The sequence below is a fragment of the Maylandia zebra genome, linkage group LG12 (genome assembly GCF_041146795.1).
Source record: "Maylandia zebra isolate NMK-2024a linkage group LG12, Mzebra_GT3a, whole genome shotgun sequence".
In the NCBI taxonomy this organism is placed as follows: Eukaryota; Metazoa; Chordata; class Actinopteri; order Cichliformes; family Cichlidae; genus Maylandia; species Maylandia zebra.
This window is the reverse complement of record NC_135178.1, coordinates 1238782-1265829: the sequence shown is the minus strand read 5'-3', so window position 1 is coordinate 1265829 and position 27048 is coordinate 1238782. Positions and strand designations below refer to the sequence as shown.

At 40.6% G+C, this 27048-nt stretch overlaps 2 protein-coding genes and 1 long non-coding RNA gene across 4 annotated transcripts; 1 reads left to right on the top strand and 2 right to left on the bottom strand.

Annotated features, from left to right (window-relative positions):
• Positions 1-670: 670 nt before the first annotated feature.
• LOC106676984 (uncharacterized) lies at positions 671-4789 on the bottom strand. Its single transcript, XR_003022134.2, has 3 exons — positions 4567-4789; positions 3306-3440; positions 671-2021 (listed from the first exon to the last, which is right to left on the bottom strand). It is a non-coding gene; the product is annotated as an uncharacterized LOC106676984 (long non-coding RNA).
• A 3007-nt stretch (positions 4790-7796) lies between these two features.
• Positions 7797-15481, top strand: si:dkey-3h3.3 (E3 ubiquitin-protein ligase DTX3L). 2 transcript variants are annotated; one of them, XM_004558634.4, is made up of 5 exons: positions 7797-7935; positions 10296-11267; positions 12781-12998; positions 14064-14129; positions 14394-15481. In XM_004558634.4, exons 1-5 carry the CDS (start codon positions 7912-7914, stop codon positions 14395-14397), a joined length of 1284 nt encoding a protein of 427 aa, XP_004558691.3. In that variant the 5' UTR covers positions 7797-7911; the 3' UTR covers positions 14398-15481. The 2 variants fall into 2 exon arrangements, with proteins under 2 accessions (XP_004558691.3, XP_004558690.3); XM_004558633.4 differs by having other exon boundaries at positions 14064-14140.
• A 1020-nt stretch (positions 15482-16501) lies between these two features.
• golph3a (golgi phosphoprotein 3a) lies at positions 16502-26496 on the bottom strand. The gene is made up of 4 exons (XM_004558632.6): positions 26068-26496; positions 23624-23755; positions 19150-19264; positions 16502-18751 (listed from the first exon to the last, which is right to left on the bottom strand). The coding sequence occupies exons 1-4, from the start codon at positions 26275-26277 to the stop codon at positions 18327-18329; spliced, it is 882 nt and encodes a 293-aa protein (XP_004558689.1). The 5' UTR covers positions 26278-26496; the 3' UTR covers positions 16502-18326.
• Positions 26497-27048: the final 552 nt, after the last annotated feature.

The window sequence follows — 27048 nt, the reverse complement described above, 5'->3', positions numbered from 1 at the left end:
TCACATTAACATGTTCCTAATTTAATGTTTAAGATTACTTGAAAAGGCAAGATCCCATGTAAAATTAGCGCAACAAACTGTATTGTCATTACTGGAAATAACCGTATTTTTATGAGGAAGTTATTTTCTGTTATTTTACGGTAGTAAAATAGCTGCCGGAATATTACCGTTTTTTTAAGATGTTTTTTGTAACAGTGTGGCTACAGGGGCTTTTATAAAGTCCAAAGCAAAATGGCTAGAACAAGGTGAAAGAAATTCTTGTTACTTTTGTGCTCTTGAGAAACGAAACCAAAGAAGAAACAACACTGTAAAAAAATATTCCGTAGAAAAACAGAAAATGTCCTGGTAATTTTCTGCCAGTACATTTTCTGTTTTTTTACGGAGGTTTGACGGACCTTTCTGTAAATGATAAAACGGAAAATTCTGTAGATTTACAGTATACTCTCTGTACTATTTACGGACATTTCCTTCAGCTATAAAACAGAAAATTCCGTTTATTCACAGTATATTTTCTGTATCATTAACTGATATTTTCCGTTAATAGAAAAATTGAAATTTCTGTTTATATTACTATTTCCAAGCACTTCTTTTCACTGTAACTCATTAAATATAGTTCTTTATATCCTTAAACATACATTTCTATGCAATTACAACCTAGTACACCATGTACTCAAAAATTCATAAATTAAAACTTAAATTAATTTGTGCTTCGTACACAACAACATTGGTACAATTAATGTTAAATATTCTTTTATTCTCCTTAACTCAAACACTATACTTAAATATAATGACAGCATCCATCTTGTCATAAAACTACTAAACAGCTGATACATGAACAAAATAACTCACAAGCTTTCAAATTTGAGAATTTTTATTTCCTTGAAATCAGGTTGCCCTCATGTAAATGTGTTTATTTACATTCATTCAAGTGGCTACCAAGTGTTTTCTTCAAACAGGACACCTGACAAACAAAAAATGTCATATTTAACGACATGTTCACATTTAATAATATCCAGAGTACCTTTTAGTTAGAATCACTGCCTTGTGGTAGTTTTGCCTCAGCCAAATGGTTAAGGTGTGGTTTACATCCATCTCTGTCCACTTATGATACAGTATACACATGTAGTCAGTTATAGCCAAACACCTTTGATTACTGAATTGCATTCACTTCATTAATGAAGTGAATGTAATTCACATTTGCGTGAACATTTGTCTGAGATTAACTCTTTGGGCTCTTTACCTTACAATATAACATACTTGAGTCAAAATTTGTTGACTGTTTAAGTGGTGCCACATGAATACAACTGAACAGATCTAAAGAAGATGTTCCTGAACTTTGGGTTTATTCGAACAGGACTGATGGATAACCACAGGACTTTTCCCCATATGATAACTACAACACATAATAAATTAAGACAGATTACTGTCCCAAACTTAAAGATAAAAGTGTATTTACGGGACTTGTTTTGTCAGTGAGGAGCAAAGTATAATTAGAAGTGCTTGTTCTGATGAAAAGTTAAACTGTAAACAGCAGCATAGTGAATAAGGATCTGTGTCCAAGAATCCTCAGCAGTGACAACACTTAAACATCATAGTTCAAAATCCTTAATGCACACCTTTTTCTCCACGGTGTTCAAATTCTCTAAGCTGGTTAAGTAGAGGAAAAAGTCTGACATATTTCATGACCATTAAATGTTAGACAAGGCTCTGAAAACGAGGTTACAGTTACAAACAAAAACCTCTGCTTGTGCGCACAGACCCTAAATCACAACAAATAAGACAATAGTAAGACAAATTACTACAAAGTCTTGTTACCGCTCTTCATATAACAGTGTGACAAAGTCCTGAATGCAGCCTGCATGTTAGTACATCAAGGTCCATCTGAGCTTTAAGTAAAATACACTCAGCTTTTTCTTGGATTTTAAGAGTTGCTCAGTTCATACAGGAACTGCAGCAGTCGGAGTTAACGTGTCGCTGTGTTGCTCCTCCGTGTCAGCCATTGAGACTAGTCGCAATTTATTCTGAGGAAAAAAAGAGAAACAACAAGACATTTTTAAAAAGTTTGTATTTTTATAATTTTTTTTTACCTAGAACATAAACAACATTAACAAAAAAAGGATTAGGGCTGTGCGATATGACGATATATATCAGATTACGATATAAAAATGTCTATCGTTTCATATTATACACTATTCTTTGTTTTGTGGTGTTGCAAAATAAACTGTTTACGGCAATATTTTTTTCATGGTTTTGATGGTCACTGTAGTTGCTATATTATTTCTTAAAGTTCTCTCCTTCTCTTATACTTAAAATAACCACACTATGGACGGACAAGTGACTGTTTTTAACGCGTACTTTCGTTACCAACAATGAGGATAAAACCATCGTGTGGCTCCGCCGTCCGCTTGTTTATTTTCCACATAAACCTTTCACAATAAAGCTCAAGTTTCTGTTGAGACTTTTCAAACTAAACTGAAATGATATACATTATTCTCAAACATAAAATTTCAGAATATGCATCAAACAAATGACCTCAAATAAAAACATCAAGTAACTATAAATGGCGCTTACAGTCACCACGCAGATGAAGGCACAGAGAATACCAGCATGGCCAGCAAGGATGAGGCAGAACCAGAAGGACCAGTCAAAAGAAATCGAGGACCTTATTGTTAAATGAGGGGCTACCTCTGTAGCATGGACATGGTTTGGTTATGAAAAGTCTGACACGCCCCAGAAAACTGTACTATGCAAATTATGCCACAAACTGGTCCCCACCACCACTCGAACACGACAAACCTCTTTAACCACCTACACAAGAATCACATGAAAGAGTTTCGAGAGAGTTTACTAATGAAAAGCAAAAAAGAGTCGTCAGGTGCTCAAAATAATCCTTAGACTCAAACGTTAGAACAGGCTTTTCCTTGCAGCACGCCGTCTAATAAATACTCAGAAAGAAAATGGCGGCCATTTAAACTCATGTCTAAAAATGTATAGTTTCATGCATCGGTCAAAACACTCGACTCCTGGTACACGACGCCCAACTGAAAACATTTCACATAAGTCGAGTTGCCCGAGAATCACAGAATTTACAGAAAATGCACTATTTTGTGATATATATCGTTATCAGGAGAGATACGTCTTATATTGGGATATGAGACTTTGGTCATATCACGCAGCCCTACAAAGGATTATAATTCACGTAGAGTTGCATACACATAACACCATTCTGTTGCAACAAAAGCAGTTTATAATTAAAGTAACATACATACCTTGAAAAACTAAATCAACCACAACATTAAACTCACCTTGTGTTTGTAGAGAAGGTGATCAGGGTTTTTCTTCATTTCCTGAGACCAGCTGCTCTGGATCATCACCAGCTTGTATCTTCATCTTTTTTTTCACTCGGGGAAGTCTTTCCTTTTCTTGGCCATTGCTCTGCACTGGAAAACCAAAGTGTGTGATCAAAGGTGAAATAAGGGATATTTTTCCACTGCAGGACTTAAAGTGCTTCAAGTAGTGATAGCTGTTGATCCATTTCTCAAATAATCTGTAAGGATCTGGATTTTTAAGAAAGATACAAATATCTCTGCTTATATTTGGCTAAAAGCTTGATATAGACAAGGCATATAGAGCCCCTGCACACCAGCACTGCACTTACATTATAGTTCAATCAAGAAATAGTTATTATTGATTTATTATTGAATTTTTTTAGTAATAATTTTTAGTATTTAATCACATTAGCACAGTGGGGTGACAAAAATATTCCACATACAAGAAATGCTGCTCAGCATTTCATAAATTACATTTTCAACAAATGTTGGAGTAAAAACACAGTTACAGGGAAAATGTGTCTGTCTGTAAATATTAACTAAACATTTCTATGTGCTACAAAATAGACATACTGTAATTGTAAATGTGCTGAGGTGAAACTATACTTTCAATAATTTTACCACTACAGTCTGTTAACCACCGAAATAATCTATGCTGGTCAGCTAGCTAAAAGTCTTTACTTTAGCAGCCCAAATCAGAGGCTAACATTAGCATTTGCTAGCGTCAGCCAGGAAGGTCTGAGGCTTAAACTAGGGTTAGTGTAACTTTGCCTGAAACCCTTTAAAGTGTACAGTAGAGCCAACTGTAAAACACAGGTATTGATACAGTACTTATTAGAGTCCTAGAATAATTTCTAGAACCATGAAGTTCTCACTTTCCCAGTTATCCACATCGCTGACTTTCGCTAATTAGCTAGTTAGCAGTCACAGCTGTGTAATACCCAGAGAGACACAGACAGCTAACTATAATATTTATGAAAACTGGTTCAGCCACTGAAGGGCAAAACTGGTGGTATCACAGTAAAAATTATTTTAACATTAACTAAAATAAAGCTTAAGTCATGTTAAACCTAAATAACAATTATTTTTAAAAATGAGTCAGCAAAATATTCCTGACTTGTCTGGAGACAGCCGAAACCAGTTAACAAATAAATTAACAATTCTTTCTAAATAAAAACACGGAGTCTTTTGAAAAAACATTATTTTAATAAAACGAAACATGAGTTTTAATACTTACCACAGAAATTTGAAGGCAGTTTCTCCAACTTCAGAATCCAAAATCCAGATGAAGCCTGAAAGAAGCCTAATGGCTGCTCTTGCGCTTACTTTTCCCTCCTTTTCAGGTTCTTTTTCCCACAATGCATTGCAGTAGTTGAGAAATACAGAAAAATACCTGTAAATGACTAATACGGAAAATTCCTTCACGTTTATACAGTAGATTGTACTGTATTTTTACGGATTTTTTTTACAGTGAATATATCTGCCCTTAAGATTGATAATAACATAACCACTAATCATTTAGATATCTCAAAACATGTTGGTTCATTCTACAATGATATATACAAATCAAATTGTAATATCAATGATTGCGATAGATTTATCGAGTCAGTTAAAAATTTTGCACCAACAATCTCAGAAAACTTTAAAACTAATTGTGAACGTCCCATAACAAAATCAGAAATTTCAGAGGCACTTCGATCAATGAAAAAGGGCAAATCTCCAGGCAAAGATGGTTTATCAGTGGAATTTTATTTACATTTCTCGGATATCATTGTTGATCCTTTATTAGAATTATTTAAGGAATGCCGTGATAGAAAAGAAATGTCCACAAGCATGAAACAGGGTATTATAACTTTAATTCCTAAACCTGATAAAGATCTTCTATAGAAAATTGGAGGCGTATCACACTTTTGAACATAGATTTTAAGATCATCTCATTGGTCTATGCCAAAAGATTAAAAAAAAAAATCTTGATGAGATCATAGCTGAAACGCAAACCGGATTTATGACCAACCGCCATATCAGTTCAAACATAAGGCTTATTTTTGACCTATTACACTACCCTGACAATATAAATAATGGTTCCCTTATTGTGTTTCTTGATTTTTATAAAGCTTTCGATACGGTAGAACATTATTTCTTATTTAAAGCACTGAAAACTTTTGGTTTTGGTCCACACTTTGTGTCAACTATCAAAATGTTTTATAAAAATATTGACAGTTGTGTTATACTATATCCAAATACTACTAAGATTTCCAGTCATGAGATCTGTTCGCCAGGGTTGCCCAATTTCACCCTTTTTATTTTTGATTGTGGCTGAACTACTTTCATTACACATTTTGAATAGCCCAGTAATTAGGTTTATCTGTTATGGGTAAAGAAATCAGACTGACTCAACTAGCAGATGACACTGTTTTATTCTTAAAAAACAAAGATCAGATTGAAAAGGCTATTTCATTAATAGACAAATTCTCAACTGCCTCTGGATTAAAAATAAGTCTAAATGTGAAATTTTATTTTTGTACCAATCAAATGTCAAATCTTTATACGATATTCCTGTCAAAAACTGTGTTAGATACCTTGGTATTCATGTCTGTAAGAATGACACGGAGCGTCAACAACTCAATTTCTCTCCCAGGATGGAAAAAACTAAAACTATGTTGAACTTATGGCTCCAAAGAGACCTATCAATTTTTGGTAGAATCCTTTTGACTGGAGGTGTTTCCAGATTTGTGTATCCAGCCCTTTCCGTTAATGTGTATGATTCCATGTGTAAAAATATTTTGTTAACTTTGTATGGAAGAATAAGCACCATCATCTGAAAAATCATTGCTTTGTGGAACTAAAAATAAAGGTGGTTTTGGCCTTCTGGACTTCATGGACCTGAACTATACATTTAAGGTGAAATGGCTAAAAGAATGCTTAAAATCTCCTGGATCATTATGGCATTTCATGCCACATAACATTTTTAGGAATGTTGGAGGTCTACAGTTCTTATTGTCTTGTAATTACAGTATATCAAAGTTACCAGTTAAAAACAGCTTGGAAACGATGTTGTTCACATAACTTTTCTCCACATAGATCTATTATCTGGAATAATGAATGTATCACTAAAAGGAACAAATCACTTTATTTGCAGAATTGGATTGATAAAAAGATAATCTATTTAAAAGACTTATTTGACGTTGAAGGCCAACTACTTAGTTATAATGACTTTATTACTGAAAAAAACATTCCCTATCAAATTTAAAGATTTTAGTTCAGTAATAAAGTCCGTTCCTAGTGGACTGATTGATTTAATGAAAGGCTACAAAAAACAGAACACACCACATGCATCCGTTAACACTCTTTATATAAATGGTATTGATCTCTTAAGCAAGAAATGCACCAATAAACATATTAGAGAATGTTTGTATAATGCGAAGAAAATAACTCCAAGAAGGAAGTTTTTTTGGAATGCTATTTTTGAAAATATCAACTGGGATAAGGCAAGGCTTATTCCTTTTAGATTTTGTATCACAAACAAAATAAGAGAATTACATTTACAACAGGAAAATACTACATAACATTTTAAAACATAACATATACACAACATTTTTTTTGTGCTCAGTTGCAGTATCCAGATGAAATTCATAATCATGCCACACGATTCTCAACCAACCACAATTTAGTAATTCCTCGTGTTAAAAGTAACTTTTTGAAAAACTCTGTTATATTCAGAGCATCGTTTCAGTGGAATAAGTTGCCTGAGGCAATAAGAGAATTGGCTTCAATTCATAATTTTAAAAATCACCTAAAAGCCTATTTAGGCAGTTTTTAATGTATTTGTAAAAATTGTAGAGGGTAATATCACTTGTAATGGAAATTGTGTATTTTGTTTGAGTGTTTTGTTTTGGTTTTCTGCTTTTATATAATTTTTAATATTCACATGTTTACATTTCAGTATTGTAAAACTTTACTGTAGATCTAATTGTTGTAACATTTTATTTGGAGATATTTGATGGCTTGGGCCCCAGGAAGACTAGCAGCCACTGTTGTGGAAGCTAATGGGGTTCCTTATAAACAAACAAATAAACAAACAACATTTCAAGATTCTGTGACACTGATAGAAAATTTACCTTTTGTAAAACTAAACCTGAAAGTGTAACTCATTTGTTTAATTTCAAAACTCAACCCATTTGTTTTTGATTGAAATGGAATATTACTTAAACTCTCTTAAATCAACTTCAAATAAATTGATTGAAATTCATTCCGAAATTTTCAACAAATGAGCTGTCACAGATACAATTTTCAAGTACAAAGCTATTATGAAGTCTGTCACGTCCCTCTTTTTTCCCTGTATTTATTTATTTACCCTTCTTATTTTCAGTGTACTGCTTATTGTTGCGCTGATTTGTCCTGTATCTCGACTGTACAAACTGAACTGGAATGACTGACTGTTCACGTTACAGTTTCAAATAAAGTTTTGAAAAAAAAATTCAAGGTTAAAAAAAGTTGTTTCCAGTTTGATCACGTGATGAACAAAGGCTGAAAGTGAAAGCAGGCGAGGGTCGGGTGTGCGCCGAGTCCACAGACAGCTGCAATGTCCGCGATCAGCAGAGCAGAGGTAGGTGCTTCTGTTCTCATGTACAGCTAAGGAAGCACAACAACGTTTTTACGGCGGTCCGGTTTGCGCAGTGTAGCCTGCACCGTATCTGCGCAGTTGCTCTGGCAGCACGTAGGGTTAGAGTGCGCTGCTTTCTCTTCTTCAGTTCATCGCAAAAGCAGCTTATACAAAACAGCGTTAACAGAGTTAACTGCGATACGGCGCTCACACCGCTGTTTAATACGACTTCCGGTGTTCTGACAAAACACCCTACCTATCAAGCTGTGAATCTCTGATTAATACGAGCACATTTCTGCTCTGAGCTCTTCCACTCGTGCTACGGTACTTTGGCTGTATCCCAGTTCAGGGTCTGCAGCCTTAAAGGCCGCATTTTAAGGCCGATTACGTCACAGCGACGCGACGAAGGTTGCTCGAAATGCGGCCGTCAAATGCGTCCTACATTTCCCTGAATTTAAGGAGACTTCGGCTGAATCCCCATTCAGGGTCTGCAGCCTTAAAGTATGCAGCCTCAACGGTCCTCAAGGGCCGCGTACTCAAAGACCGCTAAGGCCGGAAGTGTGAGGCTTGTGAAGTGGGACGGTCTAGCCTCCGTCGCGCTGCCCAGGTTGCCTAGCAACCATGATAGCTGGAAACCTGTGGTTGACAGAAAAGAAGGAGAAAATGTTTTGTTCGTTTGTTTGTTTGTTTCTACATGAGCTTTGTGTGATTTAATAAGTATCTGAGGCTGAGACCACAGGACTGTAAAACATGATTGTTGGGCTTCATATCTGTACTGAACAAAGATTAGCTAGTAAATAACAATTAGTTAATGTTGTTCATGAGACTAAAGTCAGTGTAAATGTGATATGGCCAATATTATAGTTATTATACTAATCATTATTAGTTATTACAGCAGTGAGTTTGAACTCTCAAATCAAATCATTTCTATTGTACCTGCACATCACATGTGTAGGTACACTGGTGCAGCACATGTGAGTGAACTCTGTGTCAAACACTGAGCTTCAGTAAAGATTCGAGTTGCAGCTATTTATATGTCCTATCACCTTAAATCTTCACTCAAAGACACTCAAGTATTTTTGACAGTGTATATACAGATGTATTATATATAAGAGACAAATGTTGTTCCTTCAGTATGTTGTCATTACTAAATTTGGCTCAATGTTTACATATATGTGTAAAAAGCAAATGTACGAGCTGTGATAACTGTGTCTGATAGAATGAAGAGTAGACTGATATATGAAATATTCCTTTATTGGGTGAGAAAATCAGACCATGTCATAACTGCTGTAAGTCACACAGAATAGATATCAGAGCCTTAAACAGGCTGACTTCTGCTAAATGGGTCAAACTGGGCAGAAAGTCTACAAACACATAACATCCTTGTGCCGTGATATTCAGGACTGCAAACCGAGCAGCATCACTGACTTTCAGCTTGTTGTGTTTGTGGATATATGACTGACTTTAATTATCCACAAAATCATCACATTGGCCATCACAATGGTACAATACTGAACATGATGTTCTTTTTGATGGCACTATTCTTCATAACATGAATCATAATCATCATCATCATTAATGATAATACTTAGAGATCTTCCTGACCCTAACGCAGTGGAATATTCCTCTTGTTTGTTATGTAGAATAGAATAAAGTAGAGTAGATTAGAATAGAATAGAATGCCTTTATTGTCACTATACAGTTGTACAATGAGATACAGAGCATCTCCTACTCAGTGCAAACATGGGGGCGGGGTGCACAGTTCTGCAGCAGTATTAAAAATATATATAAAATGTACAAATATACAATCCGGTGTAAAAAAAAAAAAAAAGTAAATATGTAAATAAATAATGTTTGTATATACAGTTCAGGTTGTTGCACATAGAATTTAATATTGCACATTCATACTATCATTATATCTCTCGGCTGGCCTGGGAACGCCTTGGTATTCCCCCGGATAAGCTGGAGGAGGCGGCTGGGGAGAGGGAGGTCTGGGCCTCTTTGCTTAGGCTGCTGCCCCCGCGACCCGGCCCCGGACAAAGCGGATGAAGATGGATGGATGGATGGATGGACATTCATAGAGGAGAATGGGGGGTGGGACTGTGTTATCAGTGCATGTGTGGGTTAAGGGTGGTTATGGTTATTCCTGTTGTCCTATATGTCGTGCACAGCTGGTGTGGAGCACCAAGAATTTTGTGACAATAACAGGCTATTCTATTCTATTGTGTTTCTATTTGTTTGTCTAACGTGGCAGCTCTGGTATGGACACAGTTCTTGACTCAATATTCTGAGCTTTATTATAATGTAGTGCATTTTAATGGCATTGATGATCAAATAACTAAAGCTGTCCTGTCTCGTTGCAGTTTTTCACAGACATCATTCTCAGCATTGATGAAACTCCTTTTAAAGATAAGGGAACATTAAAGAACATTGTTGAAAGCAGGAAGGATTGTTACTCCTATGAGAAGAAGGGTTCCTGTTACAGAGTGAAAGGAACCTTTGAACAGCTGCACAAACTTGTAAGAAGATGCCAAAGAGCGACCGATCATCACAGTACTGCTACACATGGACGGACAGGTCAGCACAGTCATCACGCTTCCACTCGTGTCAAATCTGTGGAAGTGTCTCGGGTTGTTATGGACTACATTAATAAAAAATGTGACGAAAAACTTGGAAAAATTCTTGGAAACTGTTCACTGGTCCCTGTACCACAGTCTGACATCACTGCACGGATTACTTTCAGACCACAGAGCGACTCGTTCCGCCAAGCTGCCTTTGTCAGGCAGAGGTTCATCACATTTTACCAGAGAGTTGCGTCTGACCTGCACATCATATCTGTCCCTGGGGATCTACACGAGCAGAACAAGCTGCAGAGAAAATTCCCAACTCTCATCTTTGAACCAAGCAACAATAAACTAACAGTCATGGGACCTTTTCCACACATAGCTGAATTTAAGGAGTTTCTTTGGAAAAATCGTTCAACCAAGCGTCTGGTCAGCAAAACTCCAACAGACAGTCTGAGCAACAGAATCTCAGCGTCTTCATCGACACACAAAGATCCTGATGATGAATCCTGCCCCATCTGTATGGAAACAATAGTCAGAAATAAGAAAAAGACACTGCGGTGCAAGCACTCTTTCTGCAGCGACTGTCTGGAGAAAGCTTTTGTATACAAGCCAGTCTGTCCCACCTGTGGGGAGTTATATGGCACTCTAAAGGGGACACAGCCTGATGGAGGCACTATGGAGGTCACCAAAAACACTTCACCTTTGCCTGGTTATGAGAAGTATGGAACAATAGTCATCCACTATTATATTCCACGTGGCATTCAAAAGGTAAGAGTGCAGATACAAGGTCATTTTCTCTGTGATCTGCTTCCTGGTTTCAGGCAGACATGTTTGACCCGGTCAGACTCATAATTATTAAACACAGAAATAAGACTAAGGCATAGGCTAAAACTTAACTTTTAGTGTGTGTGTGTTTTTGTTACCCTTTCATGACCCCAGTCTGCAGCATCTAGGTTTCACATCATCATCATCATGTTCCATCTGCTCACCTCACTACCACAAAACTCTGGGCTGCACTTCCACCAGAGCACCACACCACTTCTCCTTTAAATCACATGTCAACATTCATCTGTTCAGAACTGCATACCCGCCATTATAACTTGGTCCTAGTCTCTTGGTACCTTGATTAGTTTTAGAGTTGTGACTCTGTTTACTTTATTTAATCGTCTGTTTTTATTTTGCTGTACTAATGTCAGGTGACCTTGAAATCGTCTCACGGAGCAATCTGAATCTAAAACAAGATACCTGATAGATAGATAGCCTGAGTCTAGCTCCTGTCACCACCTGGTCCTGGTGACCCTTCTACTACTCTTATCAGTACCTGCACCAGATTTGATCCTGTGTGACTCTTGCAGTGGGCGTGTTTGTCCAATTGCATGACCCTCTTGGTTGTGTTGTTGTGTTGTAGTGAGCAGTCAGTCATGTAGCTTTCCATTGCCCTAGTTCACGTGTCAGTGAATTATGGCTTTGGCTAGTTCACTGACAAAATGTAACTTGTTGTATTTAATTTTATTTATATAGAACCAAATCGCTACAAGAATCACCTGGAGGTGCTTTATATTGTACTGTAAAGAAAACCCTACAGCAGGCATGTCTGCTGCCATGAGCATCAGGCAGCATTGGTCACAGCGTCGGCCCCGCCTGATCCTGCAGGGGTGACAAACTCTGCAGCTTTTGAAGTTGTGTTGTTGACACCTCAGATACTGGTCTTATCGAGGTGTTATCACCTCGTCTGTGCGGCAAAGCTTGATTTATTGCCACTGTTATACGGTCAGTGTTGGGTGTAATGTGTCACAAAGTTCATGTTACTGGAATCACATTACATTTTTCAGTAAAACAGTGGTCTGTACTAAATTCAGTAATTACACGGTGAAAGATCAAAATCCAACACGGACTCGTGTCAACGTGAACTCTTTGATCAGAGCAGGACCCAGTGTGCTCCTGATGTCACCAGCCTGGAGAACTGGGAGGGCTGTGTTAGGAAGGGCGCGCAATATTAAATATTTGTCACATCAAACAAAAACTCAAAGAGGTGTTTTGGAGGTCGTACTCCTGTGTCCTAGCTGAGTGTACATGAAGCACACGGGTGGGTTCATTCGTGTGAGACTCACAACTTCTGTCTTGTGTGCATAATTTTAAGAATTTCTCAGCACATATAAGCTTTACTTTTATAAAGAGTAATAAAGAAAGCAACTGCAAACTACAGCTACCTGAGAGCCAAATCCACATTGAGTCTAGGCAAGTTAGATAAAGCAGAGAAACCTTTTCTGTCTGTCTGCAGGAGGAGCATCCCAGCCCAGGTCAACCATATGAAGGAGCATCCCGGACCGCCTACCTTCCAGACTCCCCGGAGGGCAGGATGGTGCTGGGCCTGCTGAGGCGAGCCTTCGATCAGAGACTCATTTTCACCATCGGACGCTCCACTACCAGTGGCAGAAACAATACAGTCACATGGAACGATATCCACCACAAAACCTCAACACATGGAGGACCGACTCAGTAAGGACAATGGCAACACTGCAGCTCATTGATCGATCATTTTGGATTGATTGTACCCTCAGTCTCTTCTATATTTAACCCTTGTGTGGTGTTCGTATTTTTGTTACTCAGCCAGTGTTCATGGGTCTGGTGGACCCGCTAGAGTTTTGGCTTTCCAAATTAACACTATCAAACAATTTTATGTTAAATTACTCAACAGATGTTTACTTCATCCCAATTACAAGACATATGAACAGCAAACATGGTTAATTTTTTCCCTTTACCTTTGTTAGATCACATTTATGAATTAATGTGCTTCTCGTTTTTCTTTTATATAAAATGTTATAAATAAATCAGTTATAATCAAGTGGAGTGAGTGGAAAGACACAACACATTTACACGTGAAAAAATAATTAATTGTTAAATTTTTCTTTTGAAAAAAACTGAACACGGGTCTCACAGACCCGAACACCATACAAGGGTTAAGGGGCGTCCACACAGGAAGCATCGCTAGTGAACATTTCAAGCACCGGTTGCAGAGATCACACTTTATTTACCACATCGGTGGTTCTTTTGTTCACTGTTGCTTGAAGTCGCTTACTTTCATGTCCATGCTGCGGTCTCTGGACGGCACCTGCGGTGTGGACGTCCCCTTACAAATGTACTGATGAGTGCATGTCAGCAGGTTTTTGCCTCCGAACAGTTCTTCCCTTGCAAAGAGAACTAGCGTGTATCGATTCCTTTATTTTACATCAGTCTGTGTTAATGTCTCAGGCTCATTATTAGTTTTCATCACAGGTGAAACTGGCTGTAGTTCAGTTTGGTTTGTTAGTGCTAGTTTACCAGGTGCTTTCTATGTCATTTAAGTTAGACACCTTACATATTAGCCCACCTTACAGCCAGACAGCCTTATGAACAACATGCTGGACGTTTCAGACACCAGCAGAACCAGGCAGCCATCTGCTGCTGGGTGGTGAGAGGATAGAGGCGAGCGTACCACAATCAAGGACAAGAGTAGACAGCAGTTAATGACGTGCAACAGTAAGAATATAAGGCAGCACTTATTTTCCTGTGACTGTGTTACAGCTACGGATACCCCGACCCCGAGTATCTCAGCCGAGTTCGAGATGAGCTGAAGGTCAAAGGAATTGAGTAAGTTTAAGGTTTGTGTCTGCACAAAGAACACTTACGATTCCTTTTCTACGTTTTGTCCCTGTTCCATGATTCGACGTTTTGAACATAAACTGTATTTAATATAACCTGTAATGTTGGAAGCAGCTAATATCTGCAAAAGAAGTAACAGTAGTAACACAAAAGGTCAAACACAGTTATGTCCCATTTCAAAAAAAGTCACAAACAGTGCATACGAGTGGATGTAAGGAGCTATGACGTGTGTTTCTGTTCACTTTGTCACAGGTAAAAGACGCAGCCGTCCCAGACTGACCGCTGCTCATCACCAGCTGAAGGCACACGAAGCGTTTCCTCTCGCTGTGCTTTCATGAGTCGTGATTTTTGACAAGAAGCCAGTTTAAGTTGATTCTCCATTAACTCCCCCCATTAAATATCAGCTACGTTGTATAAATGCACTTTGGTAACACTAACCAGAGGTCTTAATAAGGAGGATGGCTAACATCCCCAGGGTCACTCAGTTGTGTTGTTGGACCTGCAGTGACTACGTTGTTTCACTCAGTGTCGACTAACAAACATGCAAAGTGCTGGGATGATGCTGATTTTTGTGTTGTTCTTTCATTATATGTATTTAGATGTTTGTACACTGATTAGGAGGCATGTTTGTGACTGTCCAGAACTCCAATTTCCTTTTTTTCAAATTATAAGCCACATGAAGCTAAATGAAGGTAATGTTGATTTCCTCTTCTGAGCACAGGCAGCCACAGCATGGCTCCTCCAGGACTGGTGGTGCTATTCTCCAGGCTGATTGGTCAGTGAGCTGTGATTGTATACCTGTTCAATCACACCTGTAACCTTGAACAGAACCTCCTCTTAAGCCGTTTAGAGTCGATGTACGAGGTGAGAAGTGAATCATCACTAAACAAACTAAAGTAACATTCAGCCCACATCACACTTTGAGCTAAAACGTTGCTCTCCAGAGCGTCCGTGAGTGTACAAAGTGTGTGACGTTTAACACACACAGAAAGAGCAAATAGTGCTTGTATGAATGAGTGTGAAGCGCTTTGAAAGAACTGTTCCATTTACTATTCAGGTTTGTGGTGACAGAGTGCTGAATGCAGGGTAGTGTATCAGTGTGTCGACCCACCGACAGGGTGACACAGCTCACTCTACCTGGTGTTTACGTTCAAACCTAAACGTCCCTGTAAGACTTCACTAGTGTTTGGTGAAGCTGTGTTTATCAGTACGCTACAGCAGGCTGCACCACACATCTGTGCCCAGCTGTGTCATCCATCATTTGGTGGACTTTGTATAAAAGTTGCATTTATTCTGACTGAATTCACTGTGTTGCAAACAAATAACAACAAAAACCATGAGTGGGTGTGTCTGTGACTTCTGTTCAATCATTTTCATTGGAATTGAAGCTGGCCTGACAGATTAGTGCTACACAGCTCACACAAGCACAGAGTTTGGTTTAAACATCGAAGTCACACGTTATGATCTGGCTGTTCTTGGATCTGTTTTCAGGACAGTACACAGACTGGAGGTCCCTTTATTTAAAGAGCACACATCACTTTGCTGCAACATGTCATGCCTTATGCACAAGCCTCCTGATGTCTCTTCTCTTGTTAGATATGGAAAAGAAGAAGGCCATCCTAATTAAGCAACATCCTTCATCACGTTCATGGGGAAAAGGCTTTGTACATTTTGACAGTGAACCATAAACTTATGCCTAATTCAAACACATCAATAGGAGAATGTGAGGTTCGATTCTTCTGACAGCCTGACGTGTACCCAGCTATCCAACAGACGGATCAATCTGAGGAGTTCAGCTAAAACGTAGAGACAACGGCTACATCGGCTCCACTGAGAACCACAGTGGGCAAAGATGTAAACACAGAGCTTCTGATTTACATACTGTAGGTTACACTTTACTGATTAACCCTCTGACTTCACAATGGGATTAGTCGACCAAGTTAAAATAACCTCAGAACTCCTGGGCACATCTTGAGTGGGTTCACTGAGATCACAGACCCACACTCTTTCCACTGATAGTGGTACGGTTCATACTCATTTAAACTGAAAACTGCTTCCAAGAAGAAATAATGGCATTAAAGATACACATCGATGAACATGATGCAATCAGTTTGTGCAGTTCTTAAGGCCTTTTGTTTTTGGTGTGCCGTGGTTGTTACTGGTGAAGGAACCTGCTTACGTTTCAGATGACGTTCTCGATTAGACGGAGTGTCCAGGTTCCCAGACTGAGCTTGTGTGGTGCAGACAGTACATCGCATCAGAGTAACGTAAACAGTCAGTTTGGGACTTTGCTGTGTTTGGAGGTTCCTGGAGTTTCCCTGTACTGGAGAAGAGGTGGATTATGAGTCATCAGACGGAGCTCGTTTCACTCAGTGAACACTTTTATTTTATGCACCCAAGACCAGGCAGCGTGAGCACATTCTGGAGGAGGAGCCTGCATTCAGCACCATGTCTCACTGAAATGTGTCATTGTAGTTGGGAACGTACCAACTGTAGCTGTCACTGATGCTGAGTTTGTTCTCTATCAAAGTGGAACATTTGATCCTTAGTAAACAGAGTAAAAAGGCGCTGTCCCACCACCTGCTGCTTTAACCCTGGCGTGCTAACATTAGCCGGTGTGTGTCTGTGAAGGTCATCAGCTCTTTCCAAACTCCTTATAGGGCTGATGTTAGTCCTGCACCAAAATCTGTTTTCATTGCAAATAATTCAGAACTGTTTTTGTTCAACTACTTTTGAGAACATTTCTCCTTTGATCAGCACAGAAACGACAGAAGCTCAAATCCAAAGCACCTTCTGCAGGAGCGTACCCAGGTCCACGATCAGCCGTGTTAATCCCACAGGAACTCCTCCACGAACAGCGAGACCGCTCACAGCTGTATAGCTCTAGTCTTTACCAACCACACATACACACAGGACTTTATTCTGTACACTTCATGCACATCATCTCCATGACCACCTTAGAATGACCATTTACCCAAGCATGCATGTCTTGACTGTGGGAGGACTAGCTGGAGCAAACCCATGCAGCACAGGGAGAGCATGCAAAGTCCACACAAAAGGCCTCAGCCAACCACGAGACACCACAGCGCTAACGACGACACGGGCGCGCCGCCCCAGGCCGACAGCACTTAGCTGCTTTTATGGTGTCTGATGTTGTTCTGCGTTGAACTGGAAACTGCCACAGCCTGATGGGAAATGACTTTTGGCTTCTCAACACTTGATGCCAGCGTTTTTGCAAACCAGAGAGGAACTTGGTTTATTATCATCATCATGGGTTCTCAAAGTTGTTCAAAATTGGAGCTGAAATTGCACTTCTCTAGTCAAAAGCCTGGTCCAAGTGTGAGCGAGCTATACATCAAGTTTTACTTCTTCATTCCCAACATGTAAACGACCATACAAACCAGTGACGTTACAGAGCTACAGACTGGTGTCAAATGAAAACAAAACCCTGTGGGTTAGTAAGAACATGGAGCCAGGATAGCTTCAGTGCTACAGCATCGTCCGTCACTGGGTGCGTTGATGATGCAAGGCTCGCTCCATCATGTACGGGTCCGTGCTCGTGCCTCGACGGTGGCCACACTGGTATTGTAGGAGAGGTTTCATCATCACGATCAAATTTATACCGGTTTTCAGTGACTCACTTCTAACTATGCCAGCAGCACAACAGAGCCAAACCAAACAGGAGTTAGTGTCCCAACAACTGAGCAAACATCTGGAACTCAATCTGATGGTGGCCCACAGTCACAGAGTGGACCAGTACAGATGTTACTCCCAATAAATTAGACTCCAGCTCATCTAACCTTTTACTTTCCTGCTGCTGTGCACATGTACATCATTGTTGATAACCTGTGACATCTGTACCACACTCTTAAAAAAAGAAAAACAGGATATGAATCAGTGATTTCAGGCCTACCCATACCATCAGCAAGCACTTCATGTGACGTGGCATTTAACCACAGCTAGTTTTTATGAAAGTGAACACATAACTGATGCAGGGTAGAGACAGGGTCATGGAGCATCATCAAAGAGAATCATCAGGAAGGAAAAGAAACAGAAAGAGGAAACAGGGCAGCCCATGCCACAAAATCCAGGCGTCTGGTACCAGAAGTCACTAAAGTCAAAATGTCAGGGTCAGGAGTAATTTTCACCCCCACTGTCACGTCAACGCCACTGCCTGCTGTTCCCTCATTTAGTGAAAGCAGCCACCACAGCCCATAGCAGCTCGTTGGTGTTGGCCTTCATGCTCTCCCCTTCTGGCTCCAGTTCCAGCAGCTGCCGCACTCTCTTCATGGCGAGGTCATACTGATCATCTAACAAGGGGGCAAAGGCATTTTCCAGAACATCAGAGGAATGGGCTAAGAAGATGAGAGCCAGGAGCCGCTTGTCCATTCGATGAGGATCATTCACCCACTTGTCCAGCACAGCCTCCTGCACCTTCTTAATGAGGCGCTGTTTGATGTTGTTGTTGGTCAGGGGATGTGTCGTCATGTCAAACAGCAAAAAGTTCTGCTTCTCCGTAGTCAGGACACCTTTTTCCACCAAGTTTTTGGCCAGCCGTTCACGGACGTTCCTCAGCTGGTAATGAAGCTTCAACGGGTTCCACGTCTCTCCTACAAGGAGCCAACAGAACAGAGAGCGTTAGTGCCGTCACACGCCAGCATAACCAGCTCAGCTACGCCTACACCACAGACAACAGGAAAACCGCATCAGCGCCAGTACAGCAAAGGCCTCAATGAACCTTTAGCTCAATAAACTGTAGACAGTTTGGTGTGATTGGAGATGCCGGTTCTTTAAAGTTGTCGGTGGACTGGTTGTTACAACAACATGCCTGTCAACCTATTCAGGAAGACTGTTATTTACCTGCTTCACAGTGCACACATCACAGCACTCACACTCTAACTACACTTTACCTGCAGACACAGTGTTTTGCTAAGAGTCACTTGGAAACGCAGTGAGGAAGCACACAGTGCAGTGGGAGAGCCCACAGCAGCAGGACAGCTGAACTCACCGCTGAGCAGCTCGATCCAGCTCTGCACAGTCTCTGGTGGCTGAGTGTCTTTGATGTGTTTGAGAGCTTCGTCCAGGAGCACATCACCTGTAGGAGCATCTGACTTGCAAATCACCTGCAAATGCATCCAGAATCAGAGCAGGCAGAGCGTGGAAATGTTCTTAACCCTGAAAGAATCCTGAAGTTAATCCAGGCTTTGCTGAACCATGAAAAAGTCCTTACCAACAAAGTGGGAGCAGATTATTATAGTAAAGACTGACACGACGTGAAACAGCACCGAGTGAACTAACCCATATGGAAAAGAAATAGTAAAAACATATGATTTACTCATGAAAGTGGCCACTTTCTCATTACTTTCATATAATTTTTTTTAGGAAGTATACAAAACATACAAGTTTCATTATATAATTTTTCAAGGGATCTTATATCTGTTTTCTACGGAAGCGTAGAGCTGCCACCCAGGCAAAAGAAAAATACAAGTGTATCACGTTATAACGTGAAAGGTTATTATTGTTCTAACAAGATACTTTTCCTGTTTGTACAATATAATATTTATATTGTACGAACGTGATATTATGTTGTACAAACGTGAAAAGTATCTTGTTAGAACAATAATAACCTTTCACGTTATAACGTGATACACTTGTATTTTTCTTTTGCCTGGGTGGCAGCTCTACGCTTCCGTAGTTTTCACTCTTGTATGCTTTTCATACAAGTTTCATACAAGACCGAACAAACTTTATAAGATTTATAAATATCTTTTCCATATGGGAAAATACAAACAACTAGGCATGTGTGGGACTAGTCATCGTCGCTGCTGTCACTAGTCAGTACCAGACTTACTAGTCAGTTAATCTGTTAAAATTTTATTCTCAATTATGATAAATGGTTGTGTCCTAAGCAGCCACCAGATGGAGCATCGTTATTGAGAAACACATCAAATCTCAGCTTGATGTTTTGTTATCAAAAATTAACATCAAAATAAAATAAAACGATGCTCAGTTTTAGTATTTGCTAGTTTGGTGAAACCTTTTATTAGCGCATTATTAGTAAAACTTTAAGTTGTGGTTTATTGTAATACCTAGGGCTGTGCCATATGACCAAAATGTTATATCCCGAAATAGGACATTCATCGTCCCGACAACCACATATATCACAAAACGCTTACATTTTCTGTCAGTTCGGTGAATCTCGGGCAGCTCGACCTGTGTGAAGTGTTTCAGCCGGGCGCCGTGTAGCTGGAGTCGAGTGTTTTGACCGATGCATGAAACTGTAACAGCCGCATTTGCTTTGTATTCATTACACGGCGTGCTGCGGGGAAAAGCCTGTTCTAATGTTTGAGTCGAAGGTTTATGTTTTAGCACCTGACGGCTCTTTCACTTCTCATCCGTAAACACTCTGCGTACTCTTTCACGTGATTCAGTTTATTTTGAAAAATCTCAACAGGATCTTCAGCTTTACCGTAAAAGGTTTATGTGGAAAACAAACAAGTGGACGTCAGAGCTGTCACTACCCGATCCGTACCGGAAACCTGATCGGTACTACGCATGTGTGAAAGGTGTCTCCTCCCGGCTGAAGCATTTTACGCTAGTTACGGGTCAGAGTATCTGTTAAGAATAATAAGTATCTCTTAAATTGTTTGCAGTAATGAAACATTTCAATGTAATGTAGACAAAAACGAAAAATAAAACGATAGTTACAGATCAGGACTCCCCGATCCGTACCGCGCATGTGCAGATTTTTCTTCTTCTTCTCTTCGTTTAATGGCAGTTTACTCCCCAGTGTACAAGGATACCGCCACCTGCTGACCGAGCGAATGAACCCTATTGTAAAATGAACTAGCGTCATTACAAACGCGTGTTAAATTTGATTTAGTGATAGTAGAGTGCGTTTATGCTCGTCTGTGTAGAGAGGATTGATGGAACAGCGATGATTATGTCCGCTATCACTGTCAATTGTCAGTAAACACTTAATCGGGCTGCTGAATCTTCACGTGTCATATTACTAAGTCAGTATTAGTAAGTCTGTAATTAGGCGCCATTCTTCTTCTTTTACAGCGCTGTTGTTTAATCGGGGGACGAGAAAAGCATGAATTTGTTTGTAAACGGATTATCCATAGTTTAAATGTCCCGGCAGTCGAAAAGGAGGCAGAGCTGTTGAGAAATGCTAGGAGCTAACTGGGCGCTAACCGTGTCACTCTTAACTGTCGCAATGTTGGCAAAGAGAGGAAGTGACGTAAGATTTGCATATGCGTGGTACGGATCGGGTAGCGACAGTAGCCACGTGCTTCCCTCGGGTCCTCACTTGTTGTGACACGTGTTCGAAATGCAGAGAGGTGCGCTCGATTTGCCACACGGAGCAGCGCGAGAGTAAAGCATGAGGGAGGGGCTAATAATCAGTCATTTTTAATGATCGTTGAAAGCCCAGATCGTAATCGAGATTAAAATTCGATTAATTGAGCAGCCCTAACCGTAAATACAAAAAAGTTGCACAAAATTATTTCCAACTAGGGCTGGGCGATTTATCGAGTTTTTTTAAAATATCGATATATTTTCATACGAGATATAAGATGTGACAATATCGTTTATATCGATATAGTCTATGTTACGTTATAATTATACTTGTGGAGCCGCAGGTTTGCCTCTCTTTCGTCCACTTTTGTCTCTACGCAAGGTTACTCGGCCTTGCCTCTCCTTCACTGAACACAACTCCGCCTCCCCCATAGCTTCACCTGCAGGCAATGACAAGATGAAAGCGGAAAATCTCCGTTAGCGAGTTACCGTGCGTGGGGCTGGGCGGCGTCAACGTGTTAGCGAGCTAACCGCGCTAACGAGCTAACTGCGCTAACGACATGCAGCCCGGAGGGGCTGCACGGCCTAAAATCCTTTCATTTTCTCAAAAATCGACAGCGCGCCTTATGTATGAATTCTGGTTGTGCCTACTGACCGCGAACCGATTTTATGTGGTACACGGCGCTCAGCAATCTGTCAAAAAATGTTTTAATATGACTTTGCTAAGCTACGGAGCTGCACCGCTTGATGGATTGTCGGAGGATTACGGCTACCGAGGAGGAGCCTCGCGGAGTGATACGTGCTGTGCTTCAACGTAATATTACCGTACTGTGTGTGTATAAGGACCACAAGTGGCAACTGTTCAGAGACGTGGTGCAGCTGTGAAATCTGTCTCTTTGTTATTACGCTCAGCGTCTATTAGTTTACATTTTGACTGCACAATTGTGAGCTTTTTGTTATGCACAAAAACAACATTGTTTTCTTTTATTTATGGACCATGATTATTTAATAAATGCTGATAATTTATTTTTGAGTAATTTCTTCATGTACATCTACGCTGTATGTAAATAAAAGTGCCCGTGTGACATCTGGGACACAGTGTGACTAAGAACTCTCTTTTTGTTCTTAACTTATGGCTTTAAAAAAATTAATAAATAAATAAATCGAGATATATATCTTATATCGCCATCCAGCTAAAAAAATATCGAGATATGAATTTTGGGTCATATCGCCCAGCCCTATTTCCAACCACAGGAAATTTATTTTGAGTGTCTTCATAGTTTTGTTTTTGAAATACACCAATTTTTATATACTGCAGGAAAACCAAAAATAAATATTATCATGCAAATTTGCAAAGAAAATGGCATATGCATCAAAATAAACTATTTCCAGCAGTGCAATCTGAGTCCTAAGCATCCCAGAAACGACACAGAAAGTCATAAAGTCAAACATAACTTTTAAAAACACCAGTATAGGCTCGTGAGGCCCTGAAGGTAAAAAAACGACATTTCCGCGAAAAATGACGTCACTTCCGGTTCCGGGCAGGTGATGGCGGACATGTGATAGTTCGCGCTGACGTCTATTCCAATGTAGGAAGTGCTATGAACAGCTGATCGGATCGGCAAAGCGTGTTTCTGGAATATTATGTTTTTGTTCCTGCAAGTGTTTTTTATGAAATTTTTGCAAAGCTTTATGTGGAAGGAAACCGTGACCGAGGACAAGCTGATGGCATAAGATGTCAGTACAACTCCTCCGGTTTCTTATGAAAAAAATTATTGCGCTAGCTTGCGTGGTTGCAGTTCTACTGGGATTAAAAATAGTTACGCAAAACGGAGCGTGCTGCTCTGACCGGCTTTAAAGGGTTAAAAAGACTAATAACTAATAAAAACTAAACATTTTGAATGAATCCAAACTGAACTGAAATGAAACTGAATTAAAAACAAAGAACATCTTCAATGCAATAAAAACTGATTAGAAGATACAAAACTGTAACAACATGAGATTTTAGGTGTGTGCTTGGACATGAACAGCTGATATTACACGTCTGTTAAAGATGATTGTTCCTGTGCAGGCCTTCACTACACGCCGTGACACCATGACACTAATACACCAGCAGGGTGACGATGTCTAAACGGGAAACAGCTTGTGTACACAGTGAAAGCTTAAACATAACCGTGTCGTACCTTCCTGGCCAGCAGACCTTTCCTCCTCATGCCACAGGCCTCCAGCTGAAGGCGTCCTCGCAGGGCCAGCTCGATCAGCATGCACCCTCGCAGCCCTGATGAAATGCAGTCATTCCAGAATGAGGTGTAGCCCTGTGCAATGGGACACATCGTCACAATCCAGGTTGTCAAAGAGTGCCAGAAGCCGACGAGCTCAGTACCAAATCATTGCAGGTACTTGGGGCGCCTTGAGGCGACTTTTGTTGTGATTTGGCGCTATATAAATAAAACTGAATTGTATGAGTGTGTCACAGGGCTAACACACAGAGACAGACAACCATTCACACTCACATCCACACCTAAGGGCACCAACTAACTCAACCCCACTAACTGCATGTCTTTGGATGGAGGGCGGAGCTGGAGAGCCTGGAGAGAACCCACGCAACCACGGGAGAACATGCAAACTCCCCATAAAGGGAGGTGGGAGAATCGAACTGCATCCTGTTTGTGGTAAATTCAGTTGACTGTACATGATTGGGAAAGGCACACAGCTGTCTACATAAGCTCCCATAGGTAACAGCACAAGTCAGAGCACAAACCCAGCCATCAAGTCCAAGAACGTGTGTAAACCAGGACTGTATCGAGGCACAGATCAGGGGAAGGGTACAAAAAAAGACTTCTGGCACTGAAGGTCCCAGAGTACAGTAACATCATCTATAAACAGGAGTTTGGAAACACTTCTTAGAGCTGGCTAATCTGAGCAGCACATGACAGGCGCTTGCAGTTTGTCACCTGAGGGACTCTCAGACCATGAGAAACAAAAGTCTGATGAAACACAGATTGAACTCTTTGGCCTGAAAGACAAGCGTCATGTCTGGAGGAAACCAGGCGTCCCTCATCACTTCCTTACAGGTGCTGCCCATGGTGGTGGCAGCATCATGCTGTGGAGATGCTTTCTAGCAGCAAGAACTGGAAGACCAATCAGAGTCGAGGGAAAGAGGAACGCAGCGACATACAGAGACGTGATAACGTGCTCCAAAGAGCTCTGGATCTGGAGGGGAGTAAGCTGTGCGCTTACTTTTGCTTTGACGATCAAAAATGTCTTGTTCCTCACCTCCCACAGAGTTACTCACCGATCCTGACAGAACATATATGCATGTGTCCGTACTGACAGCAGTGTAAGCTGAGTGAGCTCTGGGAGACACTTTGACACTTCTGAGGCAGAATATGGACCACAAATGTCATCGTTGTTCACTGTTAGCATCACAGTGGAATCATGTTTTGGCCACCAGGGTTGTGAGTCGGTCACACGACTGAAAACTGAGTAAATGGCTCATTTTAATGTGTGCACCACCCAGGCTAACTTTTATGATCATTATTTAACAGTTGTTGTTGCAGCAGAGCTTTTCTGACCTCTGACATTCCTCCTGAAGTTGTTCAGTGCTGTGAATGTAAACTACTTCAGTCAGTGAGGGAGGGACTGAGTGCTGGTCTGTCTGTCAGCTGGAGGAGGCAAACACAGCACCGTTTGTCTCAATATTGTTGACAATTTCAATTCTAGATGACCTGAATATCAGATTATCAGTTCTGTTAACAACCAATCAGCAGCAACTTGTCATCAAAGCAGAGTCCCACAGCCGTGGCATGGGTGAGAGAGGACCACGCTCTACTTTATCAACATGGATCTGAAGGAATAATGTTTGGTCACCCACTGAAACTCATCCGTCTTCATTTCTCAGCCAAATTTGTGATAAACTGGAGTCTTGTTGTGTACCTGAAACTCTCCATCAGCCATTTGGCTACTGAAGCTGCTGCATTTACTCTCTACAGAAGAAAAAACAGTTGTTTGTGTTGCTGACGTCAAAGTTAAAACGAGCAAACATGGTTTGTAATTTTGTTTAAACTGACAAGTTTCCTGTTAAATTTGGAGGTTGAATGACTCCGTTTTAGTTGCATTCCTAATGTTATGTGAACGGGACTGAATCCGTACTCGAGGATTTTAGATTTATCGGTGGATTTCACTTTGCTTGCTGTTCGTAGTTCAGTGACAGCAAATCATCGATACATCTAAACACACCTTTCACTGGTACTGTAGCACTTTGTATTAGTTATAATCAAACACTCCTGTAAACAGTTTTTTACTTTGACTCCATTCCGTTTATTCTTCTTACTCATTGTGTTAGCTTGGAGCTACTAACATCAACGCCAGGATCGCCGCACTTATTCTCCGGCCATTACTGCTGAACTACTGGAAAATATCATTTCTTCTCATAATCGTGTAGCACCAGACATTAGCTATCTCGCTGCAGACTGAAGACAGCAACTGTTGTTAGCTACAGCTAGCATTGTAGCAAGCAGGGATGCTAACTTACATAGAGCTGTTTGGAGACTACAGCTAACGTTAGCCGAGCGATAACATTTAGCTTATTTGCTACAGCGTTAAGGCGCAGTTTATCTGCCATTACCTCTCGGTCCTTCAGTCCTAACAGCAACACTTCTTCCATCAGTGTAAGACGTGTTTCTTTGGAGTCTCCGGTATCATCATCGTCCTGATCCTCCGCTCGCCGGGGCCCGTGGTCTTCTTGGCCGGACGGTCGGTCTTTCTCAGCGGCGTTACGCGAGGCTTCGGTCCGCCTCTGCACGAGGCCCGAACTCCTCTGAGTCAACGAAGTCATTTCTGCCGGCGAGTGTGCTCAACAACTACGAAAGCAGCAAGTCTGGGACTACGTTCACCCAAGTACTTGTCAACCATAAGTATTTTGCGTATAGGTTAGTACCCTTATCAGGAGGAGTCCTCCTCCCCTTCCCCACCTTCCGCACCAGCGTCTGTCTAATATGGCGCCGAGCGGAGACTGTGGTACCAAACCTGCTGGATGGGTTTGGTACCACAGTCCTGCTGGATACCAAGCGACCCACCTTTAACTTAGTCTGAACGCCACACCAGCTGGCTAAAAGGCTCATGCTTGGACAGACCCACTGGACTCCTCCATATAATAACAAAATCTAAATACATACACAGATTCATGAAAACAAATAAGTACATTAAAAATACACTTGTTCCCAAGTGGAACCACAAGATAAACATGATTAAAGAACCAAATTAGTTATTCTGGACCTGTTCCTCTCGTGCTCTGTGTCCATTAATCATCTTAACTAACAGGGAAGGAATGAGTGCTTGTACTGGTCGTGCTGACATAGAAAAGCTGTGTACCGTTGCCCGAACTTTAATAAAACATACTCAGAATGCAGAGCATGCAGATCTGTTATAATGCCGTCTGCCTGTGTGAGGATGGTCTGCTAGTAATTCTTGAGAGTTTCACAACATATTGATTTGGCTGGGAGCTAGTACAGTCATGAGTGTAAAGGTGCTAAACGCCGTGTCAGAGAAGACAGAGTTCATCTTCACCTGCTGTGGCCCGTCTGACATGAAAGAGCGATACCAGTTC